Below are 24762 nucleotides of genomic sequence, written 5' to 3' on the forward strand. Positions count from 1 at the left end.
TGCTTGGATGGATGGATGGATGATTGGATGGATGGATGGATGAATGGACAGACGGATGGATGGATGGACGGATGATTGGATGGATGGATGAAGGGATGGATGGATGATTGGATGATTGGATGGATGGACGGATGAATGGATGATTGGATGATTGGATGGATGGGTGATTGGATGGATGGATGGACAGATGTATGGATGATTGGAAGATTGGATGATTGGATGGATGGACGGGTGGACGGATGGACGGATGGACATCTGAGGCCCACTCACAGCCAAAGTTTTCTGCATGGTACAAACTGCAAAGTGTGGCAGTTTTCTTCTGAAGTGGTATTCCTTTTTTGGGGGCGATTAACTTTTCAAGTATTGAAGGGCATACTGTATCTCACATTAGTTTCTTTCTTGATGGTTATTACCCCGACATTAAAAAAAAAGGTCTAGTATTTTAAAGGTTACTAAACGACAATGGGACGAATTAAGCTGAACAAATCTCAAATTTAAACGAGTTGCAAATTGAGATGAGCACATTATAATGTTACTTTTGGGATGCCATTTTTCAGCATTCTGAAGTTTAATCATTTAAATGAACTTTAGATAAAGAGTGGATCTGAAAACATTTCGTTATTTCTTCATGAAAAAATAGTCAAATGACTCAGTAGACTTTTGAAAAGTACAAATATGACTTTCCCTTGTTTTTGAAAATGTTGTAAGGACTCATAAGAAACGAATTTCGTCGCTGCTGTCCACAAAATCTCACACACCGGTGACGTCACCGGTTTCGCGAAGTCTCATTGGCGGAGGATCAGACAGACGCGCCAATAGTGAGACGTCGCTCGGCCAAAAGAGAGAAGAAGAAAAAAAAAAATACCCAACGCGTTTTATGACCTCCGCCGTTGTGCGTCTTCGTGTGACAGGAGAGCGACGCGTCCACCTTTCGCCGCGTTGAAAGGATTTATTATCAAGATGACGCGCCGCTTCTGCAAGTTCGTCGCCACGCGCCCAGTGGCCACGCTTCTCTTTCTCTGCGCGTTCGTGGACACGGTGTCGCCTGTCACCCACTACTCCGTTCCCGAAGAAATGGAGGAAGGTTCCGTCGTCGCACATTTGGCGTCCGATTTGGGCTTAGACGCGAGGACGCTGCACAAGCGGAAAATGCGCATCGACGTGGTCGCCAATAAAAAATATCTAGAGATCAACAAGGACACGGGGGAGCTGTTTATTTTGGAGAGAGTAGATAGGGAGGAGTTATTGTGTCCTCTAAAAACGACCACGTCCTGTTTTCTGAAATTGGACGCAGCGATTGAAGATCCAATTCGCATGTTTAACATTGAGGTGGAAATCACGGACATTAATGATAACGCTCCTCATTTTCGACGAGGCACCATGCATTTGGACATATCCGAGTCGAGCCCGGTTGGAGAGAGATTCTCCCTGAATAATGCGGTGGACCCAGACGTCGGCGTCAATTCCGTGCAGGACTACCACCTGAGCTCCAGCCAACATTTTAACATCGAAATTCAGACGGGCAGAGACGGCTCCAAGTTCGCCGATTTGATTTTGACAAAGGTGCTGGACAGAGAGCGGCAGGCTGAGCATCATCTCATCCTCACTGCTGTGGACGGTGGCGTGCCCACGCGCACGGGCACGGCCGGCATCATCGTTCGAGTCCTGGACGTCAATGACAACGCCCCGTCATTTGAACAAGGCAAATACTTTGTGGAAGTGATGGAGAATTCCCCGATTGGCAGTCTGCTCATTCAGCTGAACGCCACCGACTTCGATGAAGGCTCCAATTCGGATGTATTTTATTCTTACAGTTTGTACACGTCCGAGAGAACGCAGAATGTGTTTCATTTGAATCGGGAAAATGGGGAAATCAGAGTGAAGGAGATGATTAATTATGAAGACTTCAAAATGTTCGAAATGGAAGTCATTGCAAGTGATAAGGGGCTAAAATCGTTATCTGGTCAATGTAAAGTGACGATACAGGTGACAGATATGAACGACAACCACCCCGAAATATCGATCAAGTCTTTCCAAAGTCCGGTCGGTGAGAATATCGCTGTGGACACGGTGATAGCAGTGGTCAGCGTGAGCGATAAGGACTCGGGCGACAACGGACTGGTGGATCTTCACATTCCACCAGATACGCCTTTCCGACTGAGGGAGTCCTCCGACAACTATTACCAGTTAGTGGTTTCGGAGCCCTTGGACCGCGAGAAGGTTGCGGAATACGACATCACCTTCACGGTGACGGACAGAGGCTCGCCCCCGTTAAGCGACAACGAAACCGTGACCTTACAGCTGCTGGACGTGAACGACAACGTGCCGCGCTTCCCTCAGTCCTTCTATAGCATCCGCGTGCCGGAGAATAACGCTCCCGGCGCCTTGCTCACTTCCCTCAGCGCCTTCGACCCCGACCTCCACGAGAACCAGTACCTGGTTTACTTCATTGTGGAGAAGGAGATCGCCAACACCTCCATGTCCATGCTGTTCTCCATCAACCCGGAGAACGGCAACCTTTACGCGCTCAAGACCTTCGACTACGAGATGGAGAAGGACTTTCTTTTCCACATCGAGGCCAGAGACTCGGGTTCTCCTCCGCTCAGCAGCAACGCGAGCGTCCGCGTGGCGGTGGCCGATCAGAACGACAACGCTCCGGTCATCGTCTCTCCGTGGCGGGCGCACGGCTCGGCGGTGGAGGAGAAGATCCCCAGATCCACGGATAAAGGCTCTCTGGTGGCCAAGGTGATCGCCTTGGATGGGGATTCCGTGCACAACTCTCGCATCACCTACCAGTTCCTGCAGGTGAGCGACGCCTCCTTGTTCAGTCTGGACCAGTACAACGGCGAGATCCGCACCACCAGGATGTTCAGTTACAAAGACTGGCGCCACCAGAGACTGGTGGTGGTCGCCAAGGACAACGGGGAGCCCGCTCTCTCCGCCACGGTCACCATCAAGCTGTCCACGGTGGAAACGGCCGCCAAGGCCTACTCGGACGGCGGCGAGGCGCCTCCGGAATACGACATCTTCTCCGACCTCAACCTGTATTTGCTCATCGGTCTGGGCTCGGTGTCCTTCCTGCTGCTCATCACCATCTCGGTCACCGTCGTGCTCAAGTGTCAGAAGGTCAAGCCCGGCAATATGGCTCCTCCCTGCAGGAACAGCGTGATCAGCGAGCGGAACTCCACCGTGGCGGATTCCACTCTGGTGTCCAACGACGCCTACTGGTACAGTCTGTTTCTCGCCGAGACCAGGAAAGGAAAGCTGGTGGTCAGGCAGCCCGTGCCCAAGGGCTCCAGATACTTCGTGTCCAGTATTCCCAGGAGCGCGGCCGGGTCCGCCACCAGCGACTCCGCCCCCTCCACCTTGCAGGTAAAAATATTTGCTCATTTCACAACAGTGATGAAGAGCAACATCCAGGCTGCAGTTGGATTGCAGTATTTTTTTCAGTGATGCCAAATTTATTAGCTTAAGTCAAATTTTAAAAAGTGTCAAGTCTTAAGGCTCGTCACAAGATGAACTATAATCCAATCCGTGTTTGTGATTGTCACATCATTCAAAGTGTGAGCGGCTAAAATGTGTTTGTTTTGATCAACGTCTAAACAAAAAAATACATGAAGTCTTTCCTAAGCAACTGCTGTCCTTGAAATTGTGTTGTACAGAACTTCCTGCCGATGATGTCATGACATTCCGTCCTGCTTCATTCCATAAATAACGTTTTCTCACATTTTTTAGCAAGCAGCACTCACTAAAGTAAACTAAATCCATGAAAACTGCTTTACAGTCGTTCTTTCGTTGTCTGTCCACTTCTATCCAGGTGAGAGTATGAGCAACTCGAACGGCGGTCACCTCGCGGTGCCCGCGGACACCAGGTAGTCCCCAAGGACCCTGTTCTAAAAATAGCTCACCGGCGATGGCACATTGCGATGTCCTAGGAATGTGTTAGACGTGATCATTTGAAATTGTAAGCACTGGCGGACATTTATAGAAATAAAACATTGCAACTTGATATGTATCTGTTTCCTAACTATTGTGAGAAGATTGAACATATTTCTTTCAAAAGTGTTAGCCCTCCGCATGAATCAGTCCCCAAGAAGTCGCAGTCAGTTTAAAAAAGGTCGGTGACCCCTGAACTAGAAACGAAGCTTTTCCGAACTCTTAAAATGGTTTTGTGTTTTTGTTATTGATGCACATCTGTACTTCAGGGCCACCGCTGCCGAATCTTTGGTCATATTGTGTCTGCGTTGACACGCTCGTCGCAGGAGACATTCATGAACAATGAACAACAATTCATTGTTCAATGAACAATGAATTGTTTTTATGTGGCATGCAGTGACCTCGCCTCACCCTTTCTTTTTCTTCTCCCTCTCAAGTATCCGAAATGAGGGAAGTCCACTCTGCAGCTTGGAGGTATGCAGGTCTCGCGCTCCCCGTCAGCGGATGCGTATCTTCCGTTTCAACTGTTTGGTTTTCCTTTTTTGTGTCGGCCCTCTTCATTTCTCTTCCACCCCGAAGCCACATTGTTCACCTCTTCATGTCCACATTTTGTCCGCACTTGATCACATCGCAGTCTCATCCTTAAAGCAAACCAAATGCATGCAAAAAAAAAAAAAAAAAAAAAAATCTATCAGCTATAACAGTTGGCTTTCTATTCTATCAATAAGTGTACATTTCAAAAAATTAACACCAATATTTGTGGTCACAATAACACCATTGTTGTCTCATCTGACAATTTGCAATTAAGATAATTCACCGTATATGTAAAGTGTCATCCATCCATCCATCCGTCCGCGGGCGTGCGTGCGTGCTGGCGCCTATGCCAGCTGATGGCAATGGCAGGGCACACCAACACATTTGGACAAATTTGTCAACAATACTTGAGAGAAATAGAACTTTTGTGTATGTACAAAAAAAAAAAAAAAAGTCTTCAATCTTTGAGTGAAGCTCATGCAAAATGGGAGCAAGAACAAAAAATGTTGCGTTTATATTTTTCTTCAGTGTACTTTTTGCTGCACAAGTCACGGCAAAATATTTACATTGTGCATGCTATGGTTTTTTTTTTCTCTGTATCCTTCATTGTTAACTTGCTAGCCGTCTCACTTCTTACAATGATAAACAAACTAAAATTGTTGACACGTTTCATGTCTGACCTATTTTTTTTGTTTTTTTTTTTTGGGGTGCAGGAAATGTACAAAATGAACCCAGTCACGCAGTTTCCTAGCAACCACGCTCCCCCTCATATTTCCACAAGCATGGTGTGTTCAATGACAGCGTGCACATTTAAGGATCCGCCCGACCCTCTTTGTCTTCCGCCTGCAGCCTCCCCATCTTAGTGGCCGAATGCATGCCAGTTTGACCGGTCACAAAGTTGTCTCTAGTTGTTAACTGTATCTTGTTGTCTCCTCGACAGGCGTCCACGACCCGCAGCAATCGATCCACATAAGGCCAGAACTCCCCCAGCTGCATATGGGACCAATCCTGATGGGAGAGCTCCGGAGGGAAAGCGGGAACGCTGAATTGAGATCACGCTCTCGCCCGTCACGCTCAGCCCGGTTCCTCATAACCGAGACCCAAGTGAATTTTGTGGTTGGTTGAGGAACTAACACCCCCTTCCTCTCGCTACAACCTCTCCTATCTATTCTTTAAGCACATAAAAAGCCACTCTAAGCCTTTTTCTTTTTAAATCTTTTTTTTTTCTTCGTGTGCACGGTATGACTGCATGGCTTCAACCACACTTCATTCCCCAGAGAGAGGAAAAAAACCAAAAAAAGTTACAAGAGATGTTATTTGCCAAGAAACAGACTGGAACATGTGGACAGTCAAAGAAGCCAAAAGAAGGGACCAACGTGGGCGGCCGACGGAATGTTGGAATCGCCTGCACGAGACTGTCTTGCCTCTTGAAAAGGAACCCTCGTTATGCGGACAGTATTTTACTTCTGTATCAACTTTGTCTTTCTCATTGTCTGCATTCATGAAAGTGGAAATGACACAGTTGACTCGATGTCTCAAAGCAACAACTTTTTTTTTTTTTTTTTTAAAGGACGGAAGCGGAGTTGGATTTTTATAAACTGTGATGCGAGGTTTTGTAAACGACATTGCGAGCGAGGCATAATGTTCGCAACAGAACGATTCGACTGACTGAACAGGCCAATCGTCACAAGAATTTCTTTTTTTTCCCTCTCCACGACAACGGTGCGCTCACTGATTTATTTGGCTGACTTCAAATATTTGAGGTTAAAGTCATAACCTGTTATGACACTTGCTGCCAAGTCCAAACTGCTTTGAAATAATGGGCAAATAATAACCATAATAAAAAGTACATGCAGCCCATTCCGATGGTGAAAAGAGGCCACTTTACATGAAATGCCGTGCCTACTTTTTAACTTTAAAATGATCTCATGTTCGCAACTTGGGTCGTTCTAGTTTGACGAACACAAAAAAAGGGTGAGGCCTTTAGTCCATGTTCACCTGCTCTCACTTGTTCTGAATGAAATAACAACCCTAGTTTGAGGTTGTGTACAGTTCATTTTCGGTATGATCCCCATTTTATCTTCACAGAGCAAGATAGTAGGAGAGGAACGGAACAATAGTGTACATGCGGCGTCACGCTGATCCCTTCTTCTGTTCGACAACACGAGTGTGCTCGGTTGTAAATGACTGAAGATCGCACAGACTCTCATTGTAGATACCACAAAATATTTATCATATTGTTTACTTTTTTTTTTTTTTTTTTTTTTTTTTACCCCCATTAAGAAGACAAACAGCGGATGCCCCGTAATATCAACGTCAATGTCACGTTGCGTAACATGGTACAATATGAGATATTGTACTCCAATTTGTAAATAAGAGTACTCAGAAGAAAATACATCCTAAGTATTTTAATGCCGCTTCAATAATGCTGTCATAACTTGTGTGCAGTGCCAATACAACATACAGTAAATATTCAATCTATCGTACAGTAAAAGCTTTAGCACAGCTCACATTGCATTACATGTTTAAAGTTGTGATGTTTTACAGGCAAATGTATAAAATCAGTGCATTTGTACAGTGGTGCTTTGACAGTGAAATATATACTCGTGTGTGTGTGTGTGTGTGTGTGTGTATGTAACGTCATCTTGAATAAAAACACAATGGAAGCTAATTTAATGTTTGTTTGATATGGAAATCCAATTTTGAGATGATTTGTTTTGAAACCAATGATGCACATTCAGACAAAGGCAATCTGCAAGACCGGAGTCCAGATTGAAGGGAATCACTGCGCGCATCATCTTCACAGCATCCTCCCCCATCGCCTTCCTCAACAGCCCAAAGGAGCTGCGTTGCCATGACGACGAGCTGCCTGCTCCCTGAAGGGCGTTGCGCCGGGTGCTCTGACGCAGCCCGTCATTTCCCATTCCAGCACACACACACACACACGCACACACAGGGCTCGCGCGCGCAGACCGCGTGGAAATTAGTCGCAATGATGCAGTCGGTGGGAATTGGTGCAGTGTGGAGGGGCGCGGTTTTACGTCTGCGCATGCGCGCCTACATCCAGAAGCATGACGCAATCATGGTGTGCCGATTGGATGTTTTTTTTTTTTTGCCATATACAATTATCATATTATCTATAATCTATCTATTTTCTACTTTCCAAGTCATTATTGAGAGAATACATGCACAGAAATGAAGAAACGGAGCTGCACGTGTAGATATTGTCCACAAGAGGTCAATGTTCTCCTCCGCAGCAGACGCAAGATGGGAGTGTACTGGATGAAGCGCGCGCGCGCGCACGCGCGCACACACACAATAAAAATAAATAATAATGCACTGCATGCCAGATGAAATTCTCTGGTCCAGCAATTATGATGCAATCACTTTTTGTCATATTTGTTAAAACGGTTGCTCTGACATGACAGAAGCACACGACAAATATGCTGGTCCCAGCATGCACCTGGAATTTGATATACGAGAAACCACCGCGCCTGAGGTAAAACTACCAATGACAGACAGATGGCGTGAGTTCTGAGGTGTAAATAATTCGTCGCACACCGGTGGCCAAACTCATCGCAGCGTCGCAAACATCAAAACCTCAAGGCCACAACATTTAGTAACACTCCGTTACGAATAAAGTGCTTTTATTGGGTAACGAGGTAATGATTGACACTTCGTTAGTCCAAGGTAAATAATAATCCATCCATTCATCTGAGTCGCATCTCCTCACTTGGGTCGCGGGCGTGCCGGAGCCCATCCCAGCGATCATCGGGCAGGAGGCGGGGTACACCCTGAACTGGTCGCCAGCCAATCGCAGGGCACATACAAACAAACAGCCATTCGTACTCACATTCGCACCTACGGACAATTTGGAGTTGTCAATTAACCTACCACGCATGTGTTTGGGATGTGGGAGGAAACCGGAGCGCCCGGAGACAAAACCCACGCAGCTACGGGGAGAACACGCAAACTCCACACAGGCGGGACCGGGGATTGAACCCGCAACCTCAGAACTGTGATGCTGACACTCTAACCAGTCGCCCACCGTGCCGCCCTCAATAATAATAATAATAATAATAATAATAATAAGAAGAAGAAGAATTTCCATATTAAGCAATAACTTGTCTTTGTTTTTTTGTTGTTTTAGGATTTTAATCTGCATGTCCTACTTTTACCTTTTCCACCCTGTTTGGCTAAATTATGAGGAAAGGGGAAAAAAATACAATGAAAACTTGTTTGATATAGTACTGTGTATACCAAAGTATTTCTTTATTATTATTATTTTTTTGTATAAAAAGCTCATTCCAAGGAAGGTTCAAATTGGGCTCATGATAAGAAGAGTCTGTTATGTCAAGTCAGAATGGAATGTCAACAATTCCATTTTGACTGCCATTGACTTAACTCCTCGATGTTTCAAGCGTAATCAAAAGAATGTGGGACGTGTTTGGCTTCTATGAAAAATAAAAAGTCTTTTCTCGTCACACTATGCTTGAGCGTGTTGCAGTAACGTGTTGCGGACAGTAGGCCGCGCTATTAGACTATCTAATGAGAGCGCGTGTGAGGCGCGTCATTTTTCTCAGCGTCAGCCGACCAGAAACTGCCCATCGTTGTCCACAACAGCCATTAGTCTCCCGACTGTTTGTCGGAGACCGTTAGAAAAGATTGAAAAGATACAAAGTAGATTTCGCAGCTGTTGTGAGAAATCGTCCGTGCAATGGCGAGATGCGGCACGGGAGGACAATGGCCGCAGGCGTGGATTTCTTTGTGTTTGCCGCTGCTGACGGTTCTTCATCCGGAGGGAATCTCCGCTCAAATAAGATATTCCGTCCTGGAGGAAGTCAAAGCGGGAACGGCGGTCGGAAACGTCGCCAAGGACCTCGGACTGGATGTCGGCAGGCTGCTGGACAGAAATCTCCGCGTGCTGTCGGGAACAAAGCGGGAGCAGTTCAAGGTCAGTCAGAGCGATGGCGTTCTATCTGTCGGCCAGAGATTAGACCGGGAGGACCTGTGCGGGAACGCCGTGCCGTGCATCGCTCATCTCAAAGCGGTGGTGGAAAACCCACTGGAGATGCACCGAGTCCTTGTCGAGGTCCTGGATGTCAATGACAATTGGCCGAGATTCCTCGATGATAAGTGCACTTTCGAGGTGCTGGAATCTGCCGTCGTGGGGTCCAAATTGCAAGTGGAGGGAGCCCAAGACTCGGACGTCGGCTTGAATTCCATCCAGACGTACCGACTGAACCGCAACGCCTTTTTTCACCTGGAAACGGAAGACTTCGGAGAGGACGGGAAGGTCCCTTTCCTTGTGTTACAGCGGCCTTTGGACAGGGAAAACACAGCCCGGCACCGCCTACTTTTAACAGCGGCAGATGGGGGCAAACCACCCAAAACAGGAACTATGAACATCACGGTTATTATATCCGACGTAAACGATAACGCGCCAGTGTGCGAGCGTCAGAAGTACTCGGTGACCGTGAAGGAGAACGCAGCGGCGGGTACATATCTGCTGACAGTGAACGCCTCCGACTCAGACGAGGGACTAAACGGTGAGATTGAATATTCTCTGCGAAGCAAACTCAGAGGACTCCACGGCGTGCCGTTTGATTTGAACACAAAAAGCGGTGAGCTAACAGTCAAAGAGGATCTAGATTTCGAAGAGAGGCAAGTCTACGAGATGACGGTTTTGGCTGCGGACAAAGGCGCGGTGTCGCTGTCCACGCGATGCAACGTGGCGGTCCGCGTGGAGGACGTGAACGACAACCCACCCAAAATAGACATCACATCGTTGGTGAGTCGCATCGCGGAGGACGCCCCGCTCGATACCGTCGTGGCGCTGGTGGCCGTTCACGATTTGGACTCAGGTGTGAACGGACAGGTGGTCTGCAGCCTGCCGGAGGGCTTGCCCTTTGCCCTCAAGTCGTCCCCAGATGGACAATCGTACTCGCTTGTCACCAAAGAATATTTAGACAAAGAGAGGGAGCATGCGTATGATATCACAATCACAGCAAAAGATTTCGGGACGCCCTCGATGTCCTCTACGAAGGCCATACATGTCGACGTACTGGATGTTAATGATAATAGGCCGCTCTTCACCGAAAGCCCTTATACTTTTTACGTGCTGGAAAACAACAAAGCAGGAGCATCTTTGTTTTCTGTGAGCGCCACGGACGCCGATGGGGACGAGAATGCAGCAGTGACGTACTCATTCCAGCGGAAAGGTGAGAGTGTGACATCCTTTTTGAATATAAATGAAGTCACTGGCGACATCTCGGCGCTGAAGAGTTTTGACTTTGAGACGCTGAAAAGCTTCCAGTTCCAGGTGTCGGCCACCGACGGCGGAAGTCCTCCGCTGAGCGGCAACGTGACGGTCAAGGTGTTCATTCTGGATCGGAACGACAACGCTCCGGTCATCCTGTATCCGCTCAGCTCCAACGGTTCCGCCCGAGGCGCCGAGGAGATTCCCCGCAATGCCAAAGCGGGAGACTCGGTGACTAAAGTCCGAGCCTACGACGCCGATACGGGATATAACGGCTGGTTGCTGTTTTCGCTGCGGCCGCTCGGCGAGCGCGCTCTCTTTTCATTGGACCGCTATACGGGCCAGATCAGAACACTTCGCCCGTTCACCGAGACGGACGAGGCCGAGCATCGACTGCTCGTACTGGTCAAAGACAACGGCGACGTTTCGCTCTCGGCGACGGCTACCGTGACCGTCAAACTGGCCGAGCCCAAAGAGGCTTTGGCGGCTTCCGACCACGCGGGAAGCGCGGCCGAAGCGGACCGGCGCGAGGACCGGGTGACTTTTTATCTGGCGCTGACTTTGGGCTCGGTCTCGCTGCTTTTGGTCATCGCCGTGGTGGTGCTGATCGCCATGCGCTGCTCCAAATCCGCAGAGTACACGTCCAAATATCTCCAAGACGCTCATTACGACGGCACGCTGTGTCACAGCATCCAGTACAGATCGGGAGACAAACGCTACATGTTAGTCGGACCCAGGATGAGTGTTGCTTCCGCCGGCGCCCCGGGCAGCCACGCCAACACGCTGGTTCTGCCAGACGCCAGACGTGCGGCCGCAGGGGAGGTAAGACAATAAGTTATTTTCACTGTGTTGAATGCTTACAATGCACGTGATGTGTACCCCAATGACTTTGGTGTGCTGGTGAAATTGGATCGACTTTAATGTCTCTTAACAGCAAAAATGTCATCTCATGCATTAACTGCATGGTTTCATGACCTTGAATTGGAACTTATTTTAGACCTTGTAGTTGGCAAAGTGTTTGCACTTCTGTCCATGGTGCTGAATTCTGTAGGTTAACTTGATGACATTTAAGGTCCACAATTGTTTTCAAGAGTTACCTCGATGTGAGCAATATCCAAGACGTACAATAGTCCAGGTAAGCCATGGCACAACAAAGCAGTTCAACATGAGAAACCATCAGGGACAGACAATCACTCGACACATAACCAGTTTGGGGGAAACATGGAGTAAGTCCAAACACTTGAGGAGCAGAACAGGGCCGACAAAGCGAGAACACGCAAGTGACACTCTCGAGGAAGTCGTCGAAATGGAGCAAAATGGTGGTGAACATGAATGTTCATGTTCCCCATTTGTCAACTGCTGACATGATCATTACTCTTTGACCTTTTCTCAATTCCCTGGTGTGTATGAGTTGCTGAACTTGCCAGCGTCCCTCATCGCCGAGACCGCTAAGAACGACCACACCGACCTATTTAGCTGCCCGTCGCTATTTTCACCACCGTCCGTGGTTCGGAAAGATTTTGGACAACAATGTGATGATGCTGTTGACTTGGCGGAAGCGACAGATGAGGGTCCAGGGGACGCTTTCGTTTTGTCCACGTTGGATACATTTAAACATTGATTGCATTACTTAATCTAGTATTTTGGACATAGTCGTATATATTGTTCTGAGGGCAGGAATCTATTGAAAAAAAGGAGTGCCTTGGTCGCTGAGGGATGATATTTATTTGAGGGGAACCATAATATATTTAGGAAATTAACCATGACAGACAGCCGCGATGAGGTGTGTCATATACATACAGAGTTTCAAGGGAAAGTAACCATATTTTGAAGGACAAGATCTTCGAAACAGCAATTTATCATCACGCTGATACACATTTTTGAGTCCTGTGAATACTCTCCATGTGCAAAGGAACTATCACCACTAGGTGGCAATGTCATCCCAGTATACAGAGATGAGCATTCGGTGGTCCTGCCCCTTCTGGAATGGTTTTGTTCAAGTCATCAGAGGAGACGGAACCTTCACGAGAGACGGATGTGGCTGTCGTTTCGTTCCTGTTTTGCCTTCGGTTTTGGGATGAATTCAAGATCCATATTGTGTCCGTTTGGAGGTTTCAATCTTCTGTGGAATTAGGACTCGAGTGCTGTAATCCAAGCTGGGAGGATGGGAGCAGCAGGACAAAGGCGAGGACTCTGTCTCTGCGTCATATTGGTTTGTTTGGAGCAGGTTGCAGCACAGATCAAATATTCCATCGCGGAGGAAGTCAAAGTGGGAACCGTGGTGGGAAACGTGGCCAGGGATCTGGGACTGGACGTGGGCTCGTTGGCGGAGAGACGTTTTCGCATTGTTTCAGGCTCAGAGGGGGCTCAGTTTGAGGTAAATGCAAACAATGGCGTTCTCTTTGTGCGGAAAAGCGTCGACCGAGAGGAGCTCTGTGAGGGCGTCTCGCCGTGTTTAGTGAGGCTGAAATTAGTCGCAGAGAATCCCATGGAAATACATCATGTGGGCGTAGAAATTTTAGATATTAATGACAATTCGCCCACTTTTCAAGAGATAGAGAAGATTTTAGATATTTCAGAATCTACACCTGCTGGAAAACACTTTCAATTACCCAGTGCACATGATCCAGATGTTATTGTTAATACAGTACGTGTGTATAAATTAAACACAAATGAAAATTTTAATATACAAATAAGAGAAAGAGGAGATGATAAGATACCCTTTTTAGTCATACAAAAGTCTCTGGACCGAGAAAAACAGGCTGAGCACAGACTTGTTCTCACTGCAGTTGACGGTGGAAATCCACCAAGATCTGGAAGTCTTAATGTCACCGTTATCGTGCTTGACTCTAATGATAACCTTCCAATATTCACACAAGAAGTATATTCCGTAACTTTATCGGAAAATGTCAAATTGGGCACAAGCGTTATCAAGGTGGAAGCAACTGACCCGGACGAAGGTTTAAACGGCGAAGTTGAATATTACTTTGGTGGAGAACTTGAATCAAAACTCTATGAAATGTTTAGTTTGGATAAAATCACGGGTGAAATAAGAGTAAAAGGTCAAATTGATTTTGAGAAGGTTGACGTTTACAAATTAGACGTCCATGCTACCGATAAAGGACACCCTCCAATGAGCACCGATTGCAGGGTGATCATTAAAATCGTTGACGAAAACGACAACCGGCCCGAAATCGATGTGACATCTTTGTCAAAAACCGTAGCGGAAGATTCCAAACCTGGGACTGTCGTTTCTCTTATAAGCATCACAGACAAAGACGTCGGACTGAACGGCAAAGTCATATGTAGTCTTTCACAAAATGTCCCATTCGAACTAAAACCTTCCTTTCAGGATAACATGTACTCGTTGGTTCTGAAAGACAGACTGGATCGAGAATTCGTGTCGGATTATGACATCACAATCACAGCGACAGACTGCGGTCAACCTCCTCTGTCCACTTTTCAAATTCTGCACGTGGACGTGTCAGACGTTAACGATAATATTCCAACATTCTCGCACGATCCAATCCAACTTTATTTGCCGGAAAATAACGTGCCGGGGAACTCCATCTTTTCCGTCACCGCATTCGATAAAGACCTGAATGAAAACGCAGCGCTGACGTATCACATTAAGAGAGGACAAGGAAGTCAAGTGGACATGTCAACATTTTTAAGCATCAACCCTGAGAACGGCGACATATCGGCGCTGAAGAGTTTTGACTTTGAGACGCTGAAAAGCTTCCAGTTCCAGGTGTCGGCCACCGACGGCGGAAGTCCTCCGCTGAGCGGCAACGTGACGGTCAAGGTGTTCATTCTGGATCGGAACGACAACGCTCCGGTCATCCTGTATCCGCTCAGCTCCAACGGTTCCGCCCGAGGCGCGGAGGAGATTCCCCGCAATGCCAAAGCGGGAGACTCGGTGACTAAAGTCCGAGCCTACGACGCCGATACGGGATATAACGGCTGGTTACTGTTTTCGCTAAGGCCGCTCGGCGAGCGCGCTCTCTTTTCTTTGGATCGCTATACGGGCCAGATCAGAACACTTCGCCCGTTCACGGAGACGGACGAGGCCGAGCATCGACTGCTCGTACTGGTCAAAGACAACGGCGACGTTTCGCTCTCGGCGACGGCTACCGTGACCGTCAAACTGGCGGAGCCCAAAGAGCCTTTCGCGGCTTCCGACCACGCGGGAAGCGCGGCCGAAGAGGACGAGCACGAGGACCGGGTGACCTTTTATCTGGCGCTGACTTTGGGCTCGGTCTCGCTGCTTTTGGTCATCAGCGTGGTGGTGCTGATCGCCATGCGCTGCTCCAAATCCGCAGAGTACACTTCCAAATATCTCCAAGACGCTCATTACGACGGCACGCTGTGTCACAGCATCCAGTACAGATCGGGAGACAAACGCTACATGTTAGTCGGACCCAGAATGAGTGTTGCTTCCACCGTCGCCCCGGGCAGCCACGCCAACACGCTGGTTCTGCCCGACGCCAGATGCGCGACCGCAGGGGAGGTAAGACAGAAAAAAAACTGTTTTACTATCTTCTCTGATGTTTCTTGTATGTTATCGGCAGAGCTTCACGTAAACACTGGCCAATTAGCCACTGGCCAATTAGCCAAATGCCGGTGAATTTCAGTCGTGGCTCGTAAGATTGCTAGCCACTAGCCACTTTGGCAGGTGTAGTTTGATGTGAACTACGGCATGTGTCGTGCAGGCGACCTAGACGCATTGTGGTTTTGATGATTTCTTCATTTCAAAGGGCAATGACATGCATTACCCACGAGACTGCACAAGTGAGGGACAACGAGGCAGGTCATTAATCACAAAAGGAAACTCATGGTGCTTGATAAACCAGCAGTTAGTGAACAATATTAAACTAAACAGGGCGGGGGAAACACACATAAGGTCCTAAAATAATGCTTGGGAATAATTCACCTCAAACATCAACATTAAAGTCAATCAATAAGTCAACTATTGACACAAAGCTGCTCAGCATGCTGGGAATTCCAGCGTCAACTTCCTCGACAATACAATATCTCGCACCAAACAACATGAGACTACATCGCAATTCACTACAAACTTTGAGAAACAAGACAGGCATCAAAATGTCTTCCTTTCTGATATGACGGGTGGTCTTGTCCCGTTAAAAATGTGTGTAGTCCTAGCTTGGTTGTGCAAAGGGAATAAATACATTTAAAAGGGTTGACAATCTACTTTCTTCAATCTACTTCACTTGCTGAGTGGCTAGGAACTCTGGGAAACCACTCGCCACAGTGGCCGGTGAGCAAAAAAGTTCATGTCAAGCCCTGTGTACAACCCAATGACTTGGGTGCACAGGCGGAATTTGATCCACGTTAAACTTTTGTCTGTTGAGAACAACCATGTTGACATCTTAACATTAGCGGAGAATTTCTGTTGTCTTGGACGAACTTCAATTTATTTAAGACCTTGTAGTTGAGGAAAACATACTGTGATACACGTTACGTTACATATGTTCCCACTTGTGTCAGGAGTGCCGACTTCTGAAGATCATCTTGATGACGAGCTCTTTGCGACTATGATGTTTGCTTATTGTTAAAGTTCACATTGATAATAACAATTTACAAGCATAGCATTCTACACTAGTCAATGTTTTCAAGAGGTACGGTGTCTGCCGATCTGTTGCAGCTGCTGTCAATCTCTCAAAGTAGTTGCACTGATCATAATATGTGGCGATTGGACTGCTGTGAGATGTGTTAAAAGTGGTGACAGGTGGATCCACATGAAGTCAATAACAATGCAAAAAGTAGCAGTAACGAAAGCACAAAACGACAACTCCAGACACCCATCGACTTCTTCATGACAACAATGAAGTTCAACATTAAAACCTGCAAGGGCTCCTTCATATCTGACCAATACTGTAACATGCGAGGGGAAAACACGAGGCAAAACACTGGAGGAACAGCACAGGGCTGACATACCAACTTCTTCTTTTCCTTTTGGCTTGTCCCGTTAGGGGTCGCCACAGCGCGTCATCCTTTTCCATGTAAGCCCATCTCCTGCATCCTCCTCTCGAACACCAACTGCCCTCATGTCTTCCCTCACGACATCCATCAACCTTCTCTTTGGTCTTCCTCTAGCTCTCTTGCCAGGCAGCTCCAGCTTCATCATCCTTCTACCAATGTACTCACTATTTCTCCTCTGGACGTGTCCAAACCATCCAAGTCTGCTCTCTCTAACTTGGTCTCCAAAACATCGAACCTTGGCTGTCCATCTGATGAGTTCATTTCTAATTTTATCCAACCTGGTCACTCCGAGAGCGAACCTCAACATCTTCATTTCCACCACCTCCAGCTCTGCTTCCTGTCGTCTTGTCAGTGCCACTGTCTCTAAACCGTCCATCATGGCTGGCCTCATAACTGTTTTATAAACTTTGCCCTTCATCCGAGCAGAGACTCTTCTGTCACATAACACAGGTGACACCTTCCTCCACCCTTGCTATCTCTTCTCCCTGTCGCCTCACTCTTCCCCCACCACCCCTCTCATTCATGCACATAAATTCTGTCTTACTTCGGCTCATCTTCATTCCTCTTCTTGGCAGTTCATGCCTCCATCTTTCTAACTGTTCCTCCAGCTGCTCCCTGCTTTCAATACAGATCACAATGTCATCTGCAAACATCATGGTCCACGGGGATTCTCGTCTAACCTCAACTTTCAGCCTATCCATCACCACTGCAAACAGGAAGGGGCTCAGGGCACCTTAAATTCGTCTGTCACACCTACAGCACACCTCATCGCTGTTCTGCTGCCCTTGTACATGTCCTGTAATATTCTAACATACTTCTCTGCCACTCCAGACTTCCGCATGCAGTACCACAGTTCCTCTCTGGGTACTCTGTCATAGGCTTTCTCTTGATCTACAAAGACCCAATGTAGCTCCTTCTGACCTTCTCTGTACTTTTCCATCAACATCCTCAAGGCAGATAATGCATCTGTGGTACTCTTTCTAGGCATGAAACCATACTGTTGCTCGCAAATACTCACTTCTGTCCTGAGTCTGGCCTCCACTACACTTTCTCATAACTTCATTGTGTGGCTCATCAACTTTATTCCTCTATAGTTCCTACACCTCTGCACATCACCTTTGTTCTTAAAAATGGGCACCAGTACACTTTTCCTCCATTCCTCAGGCATCTTCTCACGCACTAGAATTCTATTGAACAAGCTGGTCAAAAACTCCACAGCCACCTCTCCTAGATGCTTCCAAAACTCCACAGGAATGTCATCAGAACCAACTGCCTTTCCATTTTTCATCCTCTTTAATGCCTTTCTTACTTCCCCCTTACTAATCATTGCCACTTCCTGGTCCACCACACTTGCCTCTTCTACTCTCCCTTCTCTCTCATTTTTCTCATTCGTCAACTCCTCGAAGTATTCTTTCCTTCTAGCGAGCACACTGCTGGCACCAGTCAACATATTTCCATCTCTATCCTTAATCACCCTAACCTGCTGCACATCCTTCCCATCTCTATCCCTCTGTCTGGCCAGCCTGTATAGATCCTTTTCTCCTTCTTTAGTGTCCAACCTGCCATACATGTCATCATATGCCCCTTGTTTGGGCTTTGCCACCTCAACCTTTGCCCTATGTCGCATCTCACTGTATTCCTTTCGCCTCTCCTCTGTCCTCTCAGTGTCCCACTTCTTCTTAGCTAACCTTTTTCCTTGTATGATTTCCTGTACTGTGGGGTTCCACCACCAAGTCGCCTTCTCTCCTTTCCTGCCAGAAGATACACCAAGTACTCTCCTGCCTGCCTCTCTGATCACCTTGGCTGCAGTGGTCCAGTCTTCTGGGAGCTCCTTCCGTCCACCGAGAGCCTGTCTCACCTCTTCCCGAAAAGCTGCACAACACTCGTCCTGTCTCAACTTCCACCACATGGTTCTCTTCTCTGCCTTTGTCTTTCTAATCTTCCTTCCCACCACCAGAGTCATCTTACACACCACCATCCTATGCTGTCTAGCCACACTTACCCTACCACTACCTTACAGTTGGTAACGTCCTTCAGATTATATCGTGTGCACAAAATGTAATCCACCTGCGTGCTTCTATCGCCGCTCTTGTAGGTCACCCTATGTTCATGCCTCTTCTGGAAAAAAGTGTTCACTACAGCCATTTGCATTCTTGTTGCAAAGTCTACCACCATCTGTCCCTCCAAGTTCCTTTCCTGGATGCCGTACTTACCCATCACTTCTTCATCACCCCTATTAGCTTCACCAACATGTCCATTACAATCTGCACCAATTACGACTCTCTCTCTGTCTGGGATGCTCAGAACTACATCATCTAGCTCCTTCCAGAATTTCTCTTTCACCTCTAGGTCACATCCTACCTATAGGGCATAGCCACTAATCACATTCCACATAACAACCTAAATTTCAAGTTTCAGCCTCATCACTATATCTGATACTCTTTTCACCTCCAAGACATTCTTAGCCAACTCTTCTTTTAAAATAACCCCGACTCCATTTCTCTTCCCATCTCCACCATGGTAAAATAATTTCAACCCTGCCCCTAAATTTCCAGCCTTACTGCCTTTCCGCCTGGTCTCCTGGACACACAATATATCAACCTTTCTCCTAATCATCATGCCAACCAACTCCCGAGATTTTCCTGTCATAGTACCAACATTCAAAGTCCCCACATTCAGTTCTAGGCTCTGTGTTTTCCTCTTCTCTTTCTGACGAAGAACCCGCTTTCCACCTCTTCTTCTTCTTTGACTTCGACCCACAGGAGCTGAATTTCCAACGGCGCCCTGGTTAACCCGGGCCACGACTAATCCGGTATGGAATTATTTGGATGAACGCTCATATTTGTTTGGCAAAGTTTTAAGCGGGATGCCCTTCCTGATGCAACCCTCTGCATTTATCCGGGCTCGGGACCGGCCTACAGTTTGCACTGATTTGTGCCCCCACCCATAGGGCTGCATTACAGGGCTGAAATACCAACAGAAAGCAAAAACAGCAACTCACAAATGATACTATTGAAAACATTAAAAAAAGGACACAATAGGCACATGGAAGTAGATTGGGGTTAACTCTTTCCCATTTGTCAACTGGCAACGTTACCATTTGTCTTTGACCTTTTCTCAATCCTTGTGCGTATAGCGGCTGAGCAGGTGAACTTTCCTCATGACCAAACAAGTAAAGAACTACACACAGTATCTATGTACATCCCAGCATACTTCTCTCCTTGCATTTTGTCATATACATTGAGCATATGAAGAGAAAGTAACTTTATTTTGTTGGACAATAAATGTCTGAAAGCAATGTACAATCAATCTGAAACACTTTAGTCCTGTTAATATTCTCCATGTGCTAAGGAACTATCACCACTAGGTGGCAATGTCATCCCAGTATACAGAGATGAGCATTCGGTGGTCCTGCCCCTTCTGGAATGGTTTTGTTCTAGTCATCAGAGGAGACGGAACCTTCACGAGAGACGGATGTTGCTGTCGTTTCATTCCTGTTTTGCCTTCGGTTTTGGGATGAATTCAAGATCCATATTTTGTCCGTTTGGAGGTTTCAATCTTCTGTGGAATTAGGACTCGAGTGCTGTAATCCAAGCTGGGAGGATGGGAGCAGCAGGACAAAGGCGAGGACTCTGTCTCTGCGTCATATTGGTTTGTTTGGAGCAGGTTGCAGCACAGATCAAATATTCCATCGCGGAGGAAGTCAAAGTGGGAACCGTGGTGGGAAACGTGGCCAGGGATCTGGGACTGGACGTGGGCTCGTTGGCGGAGAGACGTTTTCGCATTGTTTCAGGCTCAGAGGGGGCTCAGTTTGAGGTAAATGCAAACAATGGCATTCTCTTTGTGCGGAAAAGCGTCGACCGAGAGGAGCTCTGTGAGGGCGTCTCGCCGTGTTTAGTGAGGCTGAAATTAGTCGCAGAGAATCCCATGGAAATACATCATGTGGGTGTAGAAATTTTGGATATAAATGACAATTCGCCCACCTTTCAAGAGGAAGGGAATATTTTTGAAATATCTGAATCCATAACTGCTGGAAAACGCTTCCAATTACCAATCGCACATGATCCAGATGTTGTCGTGAATACGGTGCGTGCGTACAAATTAAACACGAATGAATATTTTAATATACAAATTCGAGAGCGAGGCGATGATAAGATACCTTTTTTAGTCATACAAAAATCTCTGGACCGAGAAAAACATGCTGAGCACAGACTTGTTCTCACTGCAGTTGACGGTGGAAATCCACCAAGATCTGGAAGTCTTAATGTCACCGTTATCGTGCTTGACTCTAATGATAATGCTCCACAATTTATGCAAGAAGTATATTCCATAACTTTATCTGAAAATGTCAAATTGGGCACAAGCGTTATCAAGGTGGAAGCAACTGACCAGGACGAAGGATTAAACGGGGAAGTTGAATATTATTTTCGTGGAGAACTTGCCTCTGAAATCTATGAAATGTTCAGTTTGGATAAAAACACGGGTGAAATAAAAGTGAAAGGTCAAATTGATTTTGAGAAGGTTGACGTTTACAAATTAGACGTCCATGCTACAGACAAAGGACAACCTCCTTTGACAACCGATTGCAGGGTGATCATTAAAATCGTTGACGAAAACGACAACCGGCCCGAAATCGAGGTGACAACTTTGTCAAAAACCGTAGCGGAAGATTCCAAACCTGGGACTGTCGTTTCTCTTATAAGCATCACAGACAAAGACGTCGGACTGAACGGCAAAGTCATATGCAGTCTTTCACAAAATGTTCCATTCGAACTAAAACCTTCCTTTCAGGATAACATGTACTCGTTGGTTCTGAAAGACAGACTGGATCGAGAATTCGTGTCGGATTATGACATCACAATCACAGCGACAGACTGCGGTCAACCTCCTCTGTCCACTTTTCAAATTCTGCACGTGGACGTGTCAGACGTTAACGATAATATTCCAACATTCTCGCACGATCCAATCCAACTTTATTTGCCGGAAAATAACGTGCCAGGGAACTCCATCTTTTCCGTCACCGCATTCGATAAAGACCTGAATGAAAATGCAGCGCTGACGTATCACATTAAGAGAGGACAAGGAAGTCAAGTGGACATGTCAACATTTTTAAGCATCAACCCTGAGAACGGCGACATATCGGCGCTGAAGAGTTTTGACTTTGAGACGCTGAAAAGCTTCCAGTTCCAGGTGTCGGCCACCGACGGCGGAAGTCCTCCGCTGAGCGGCAACGTGACGGTGAAGGTGTTCATTCTGGATCAGAACGACAACGCTCCGGTCATCCTGTATCCGCTCAGCTCCAACGGTTCCGCCCGAGGCGCGGAGGAGATTCCCCGCAATGCCAAAGCGGGAGACTCGGTGACTAAAGTCCGAGCCTACGACGCCGATACGGGATATAACGGCTGGTTACTGTTTTCGCTGCGGCCGCTCGGTGAGCGCGCTCTCTTTTCATTGGACCGCTATACGGGCCAGATCAGAACACTTCGCCCTTTCACGGAGACGGACGAGGCCGAGCATCGACTGCTCGTACTGGTCAAAGACAACGGCGACGTTTCGCTCTCGGCGACGGCTACCGTGACCGTCAAACTGGCGGAGCCCAAAGAGGCTTTCGCGGCTTCCGACCACGCGGGAAACGCGGCCGAAGCGGACGAGCGCGAGGACCGGGTGACTTTTTATCTGGCGCTGACTTTGGGCTCGGTCTCGCTGCTTTTGGTCATCAGCGTGGTGGTGCTGATCGCCATGCGCTGCTCCAAATCCGCAGAGTACACTTCCAAATATCTACAAGACGCTCATTATGACGGCACGCTGTGTCACAGCATCCAGTACAGATCGGGAGACAAACGCTACATGTTAGTTGGACCCAGGATGAGTGTTGCTTCCACCGTCGCCCCGGGCAGCCACGCCAACACGCTGGTTCTGCCCGACGCCAGACGCGCGGCCGCAGGGGAGGTAAGACAGAAAAAAAAACAGTTTTACTATCTTCTCTGATGTTTCTTGTATGTTATCGGCAGAGCTTCACGTAAACACTGGCCAATTAGCCACTGGCCAATTAGCCAAATGCCGGTCAATTTCAGCAGTGGCTAGTAAGATTGCTAGCCACTTTGGCAGGTGTAGTTTGATGTGAACTGTGGCATGTGTCGTGCAGGCGACCTAGACGCATTGTGGTTTTGATGATGATATTCTTCATTTCAAAGGGCAATGACATGCATTACCCACGAGACTGCACAAGTGAGGGACAACGAGGCAGGTCATTAATCACAAAAGGAAACTCATGGTGCTTGATAAACCAGCAGTTAGTGAACAATATTAAACTAAACAGGGCAGGGGAAACACACATAAGGTCCTAAAATAATGCTTGGGAATAATTCACCTCAAACATCAACATTAAAGTCAATCAATAAGTCAACTATTGACACAAAGCTGCTCAGCATGCTGGGAATTCCAGCGTCATCTTCCTCGAAAATATATTTCAGTCTAGTTTTCTCAATCTGCATCCGACACAATAAACCAGGCCTATTTTACGAGTGGCCCATTTAAAATTAAATTTCATATGGCCCGCCAGACTTTACTATTTTTATATGATGTAAGTTGTGTGTAGTTGCAGTGCTCAACAAAATCATGGCGATACAAAAACTCATATGATGACAGGTTTTTCCAAGTGGACTTGCTGTAAATCGTTGCTTTCACATGTACACAAAAGATCTACTGGCTCGCACCAAACAAGATGAGACTACATCGCTATTCACTACAAACTTTGAGAAGCAAGACATGCATCAAAATGTCTTCCTTTCTGATATGACTGGTGGTTCTTGTCCCGTTAAAAATGTGTGTCGTCCTAGCTTGGTTGTGCAAAGGGGGTAAATACATTTAAAAGGGTTGACAATCTACTTTCTTCAATCTACTTCACTTGCTGAGTGGCTAGGAACTCTGGGAAACCACTCGCCACAGTGGCCGGTGAGCAAAAAAGTTCATGTCAAGCCCTGTGTACAACCCAATGACTTGGGTGCACAGGCGGAATTTGATCCACGTTAAACTTTTGTCTGTTGAGAACAACCATGTTGACATCTTAACATTCGGGGAGAATTTTCGTTGCCTTGGACTAACTTCAGTTTATTTAAGACTTTGTAGTTGAGGAAAACATATTGTGATACACGTTACGTTACATATGTTCCCACTTGTGTCAGTAGTGCCGACTTCTGAAGATCATCTTGATGACGAGCTCTTTGCGACTATGATGTTTGCTTATTGTTAAAGTTCACCTTGATGATAAGAATTAACAAGCATAGCATTCTACACTCGTCCCTGTCAGCTGTGCCATCTGTGGAGCTAAAGACTTTTTTCAATGTTTTCAAGAGGTACGGTGTATGCCGATCTGTTGCAGCTGGTTTCAATCTCTCAAAGTAGTTGCACTGATCATAATATGTTGCGATTCGACTGCTGTGTGATGTGTTAAAAGTGGTGACTGGTGGATCCACATGAAGTCAATAACAATGCAAAAAGTAGCAGTAACGAAAGCACAAAACTACAACTCCAGACACCCATCGACTTCTTCATGACAACAATGAAGTTCAACATGAAACACTGGCAGGGCTCCGTCATATCTGACCAATACTGTAACATGCGAGGGGGAAACACAAGGCAAAACCCTGGAGGAACAGCACAGGGCTGACATACCAACAGAAAGCAAAAACAACTCACAAATGATACAATTGAAAACTAAAAAAGGACACAATCGGAACATGGAAATAGATTGGGGTTAACTCTTTCCCATTTGTCAACTGGCAACGTTACCATTTGTCTTTGACCTTTTTTCAATCCTTGTGCGTATAGCGGCTGAGCAGGTGAACTTTCCTCATGACCAAACAAGTAAAGAACTGCTTAGCGTATCTATGTACATCCCAGCATACTTCTCTCCTTGCATTTTGTCATTTTCATTTCGCGTGTGAAGCGTAATTAACTATATTTTGTTGGACAATAAATGTGTGAAAGCAATGTACAATCAATCTGATACACATTTTTGAGTCATCTTA

General features: G+C 46.7%; 2 protein-coding genes across 6 annotated transcripts in view; both read left to right on the forward strand.

Annotated features, from left to right (window-relative positions):
- The first annotated feature begins 824 nt into the window (after positions 1 to 824).
- LOC133484933 (protocadherin alpha-C2-like) lies at positions 825 to 7141 on the forward strand. 2 transcript variants are annotated; one of them, XM_061788159.1, is made up of 3 exons: positions 825 to 3372; positions 4374 to 4410; positions 5411 to 7141. In XM_061788159.1, exons 1-2 carry the CDS (start codon positions 961 to 963, stop codon positions 4383 to 4385), a joined length of 2424 nt encoding a protein of 807 aa, XP_061644143.1. In that variant the 5' UTR covers positions 825 to 960; the 3' UTR covers positions 4386 to 4410; positions 5411 to 7141. The 2 variants fall into 2 exon arrangements, with proteins under 2 accessions (XP_061644143.1, XP_061644142.1); XM_061788158.1 differs by lacking the exon at positions 4374 to 4410.
- A 2031-nt stretch (positions 7142 to 9172) lies between these two features.
- The window catches only part of LOC133484589 (protocadherin alpha-C2-like), a 285315-nt gene continuing 269725 nt past the window's right edge, over positions 9173 to 24762 (forward strand). Inside the window, exon 1 of one of the 4 annotated variants that reach the window (XM_061787418.1) lies at positions 9173 to 11551. In XM_061787418.1, the coding sequence (XP_061643402.1) occupies positions 9188 to 11551 (2364 nt within the window). In that variant the 5' untranslated portion in view covers positions 9173 to 9187. Of the gene's footprint in view, positions 11552 to 12749; positions 15240 to 20190; positions 22682 to 24762 lie in introns of those variants that run through there. The other 3 variants (XM_061787424.1, XM_061787433.1, XM_061787422.1) reach the window with 3 other exon arrangements.

This window comes from Phyllopteryx taeniolatus, chromosome 10 (genome assembly GCF_024500385.1).
Source record: "Phyllopteryx taeniolatus isolate TA_2022b chromosome 10, UOR_Ptae_1.2, whole genome shotgun sequence".
In the NCBI taxonomy this organism is placed as follows: Eukaryota; Metazoa; Chordata; class Actinopteri; order Syngnathiformes; family Syngnathidae; genus Phyllopteryx; species Phyllopteryx taeniolatus.

What these genes read in the sequence shown, in the direction of transcription:
- LOC133484933 (XM_061788158.1), top strand. Translation starts at nt 961, where the DNA reads ATGACGCGCCGCTTCTGCAAGTTCGTCGCCACGCGCCCAGTGGCCACG. An exon ending in CCGCCCCCTCCACCTTGCAG is followed by an intron (nt 3,373 to 5,410) that starts GTAAAAATATTT and finishes TCTCCTCGACAG; the next exon opens with GCGTCCACGACCCGCAGCAA.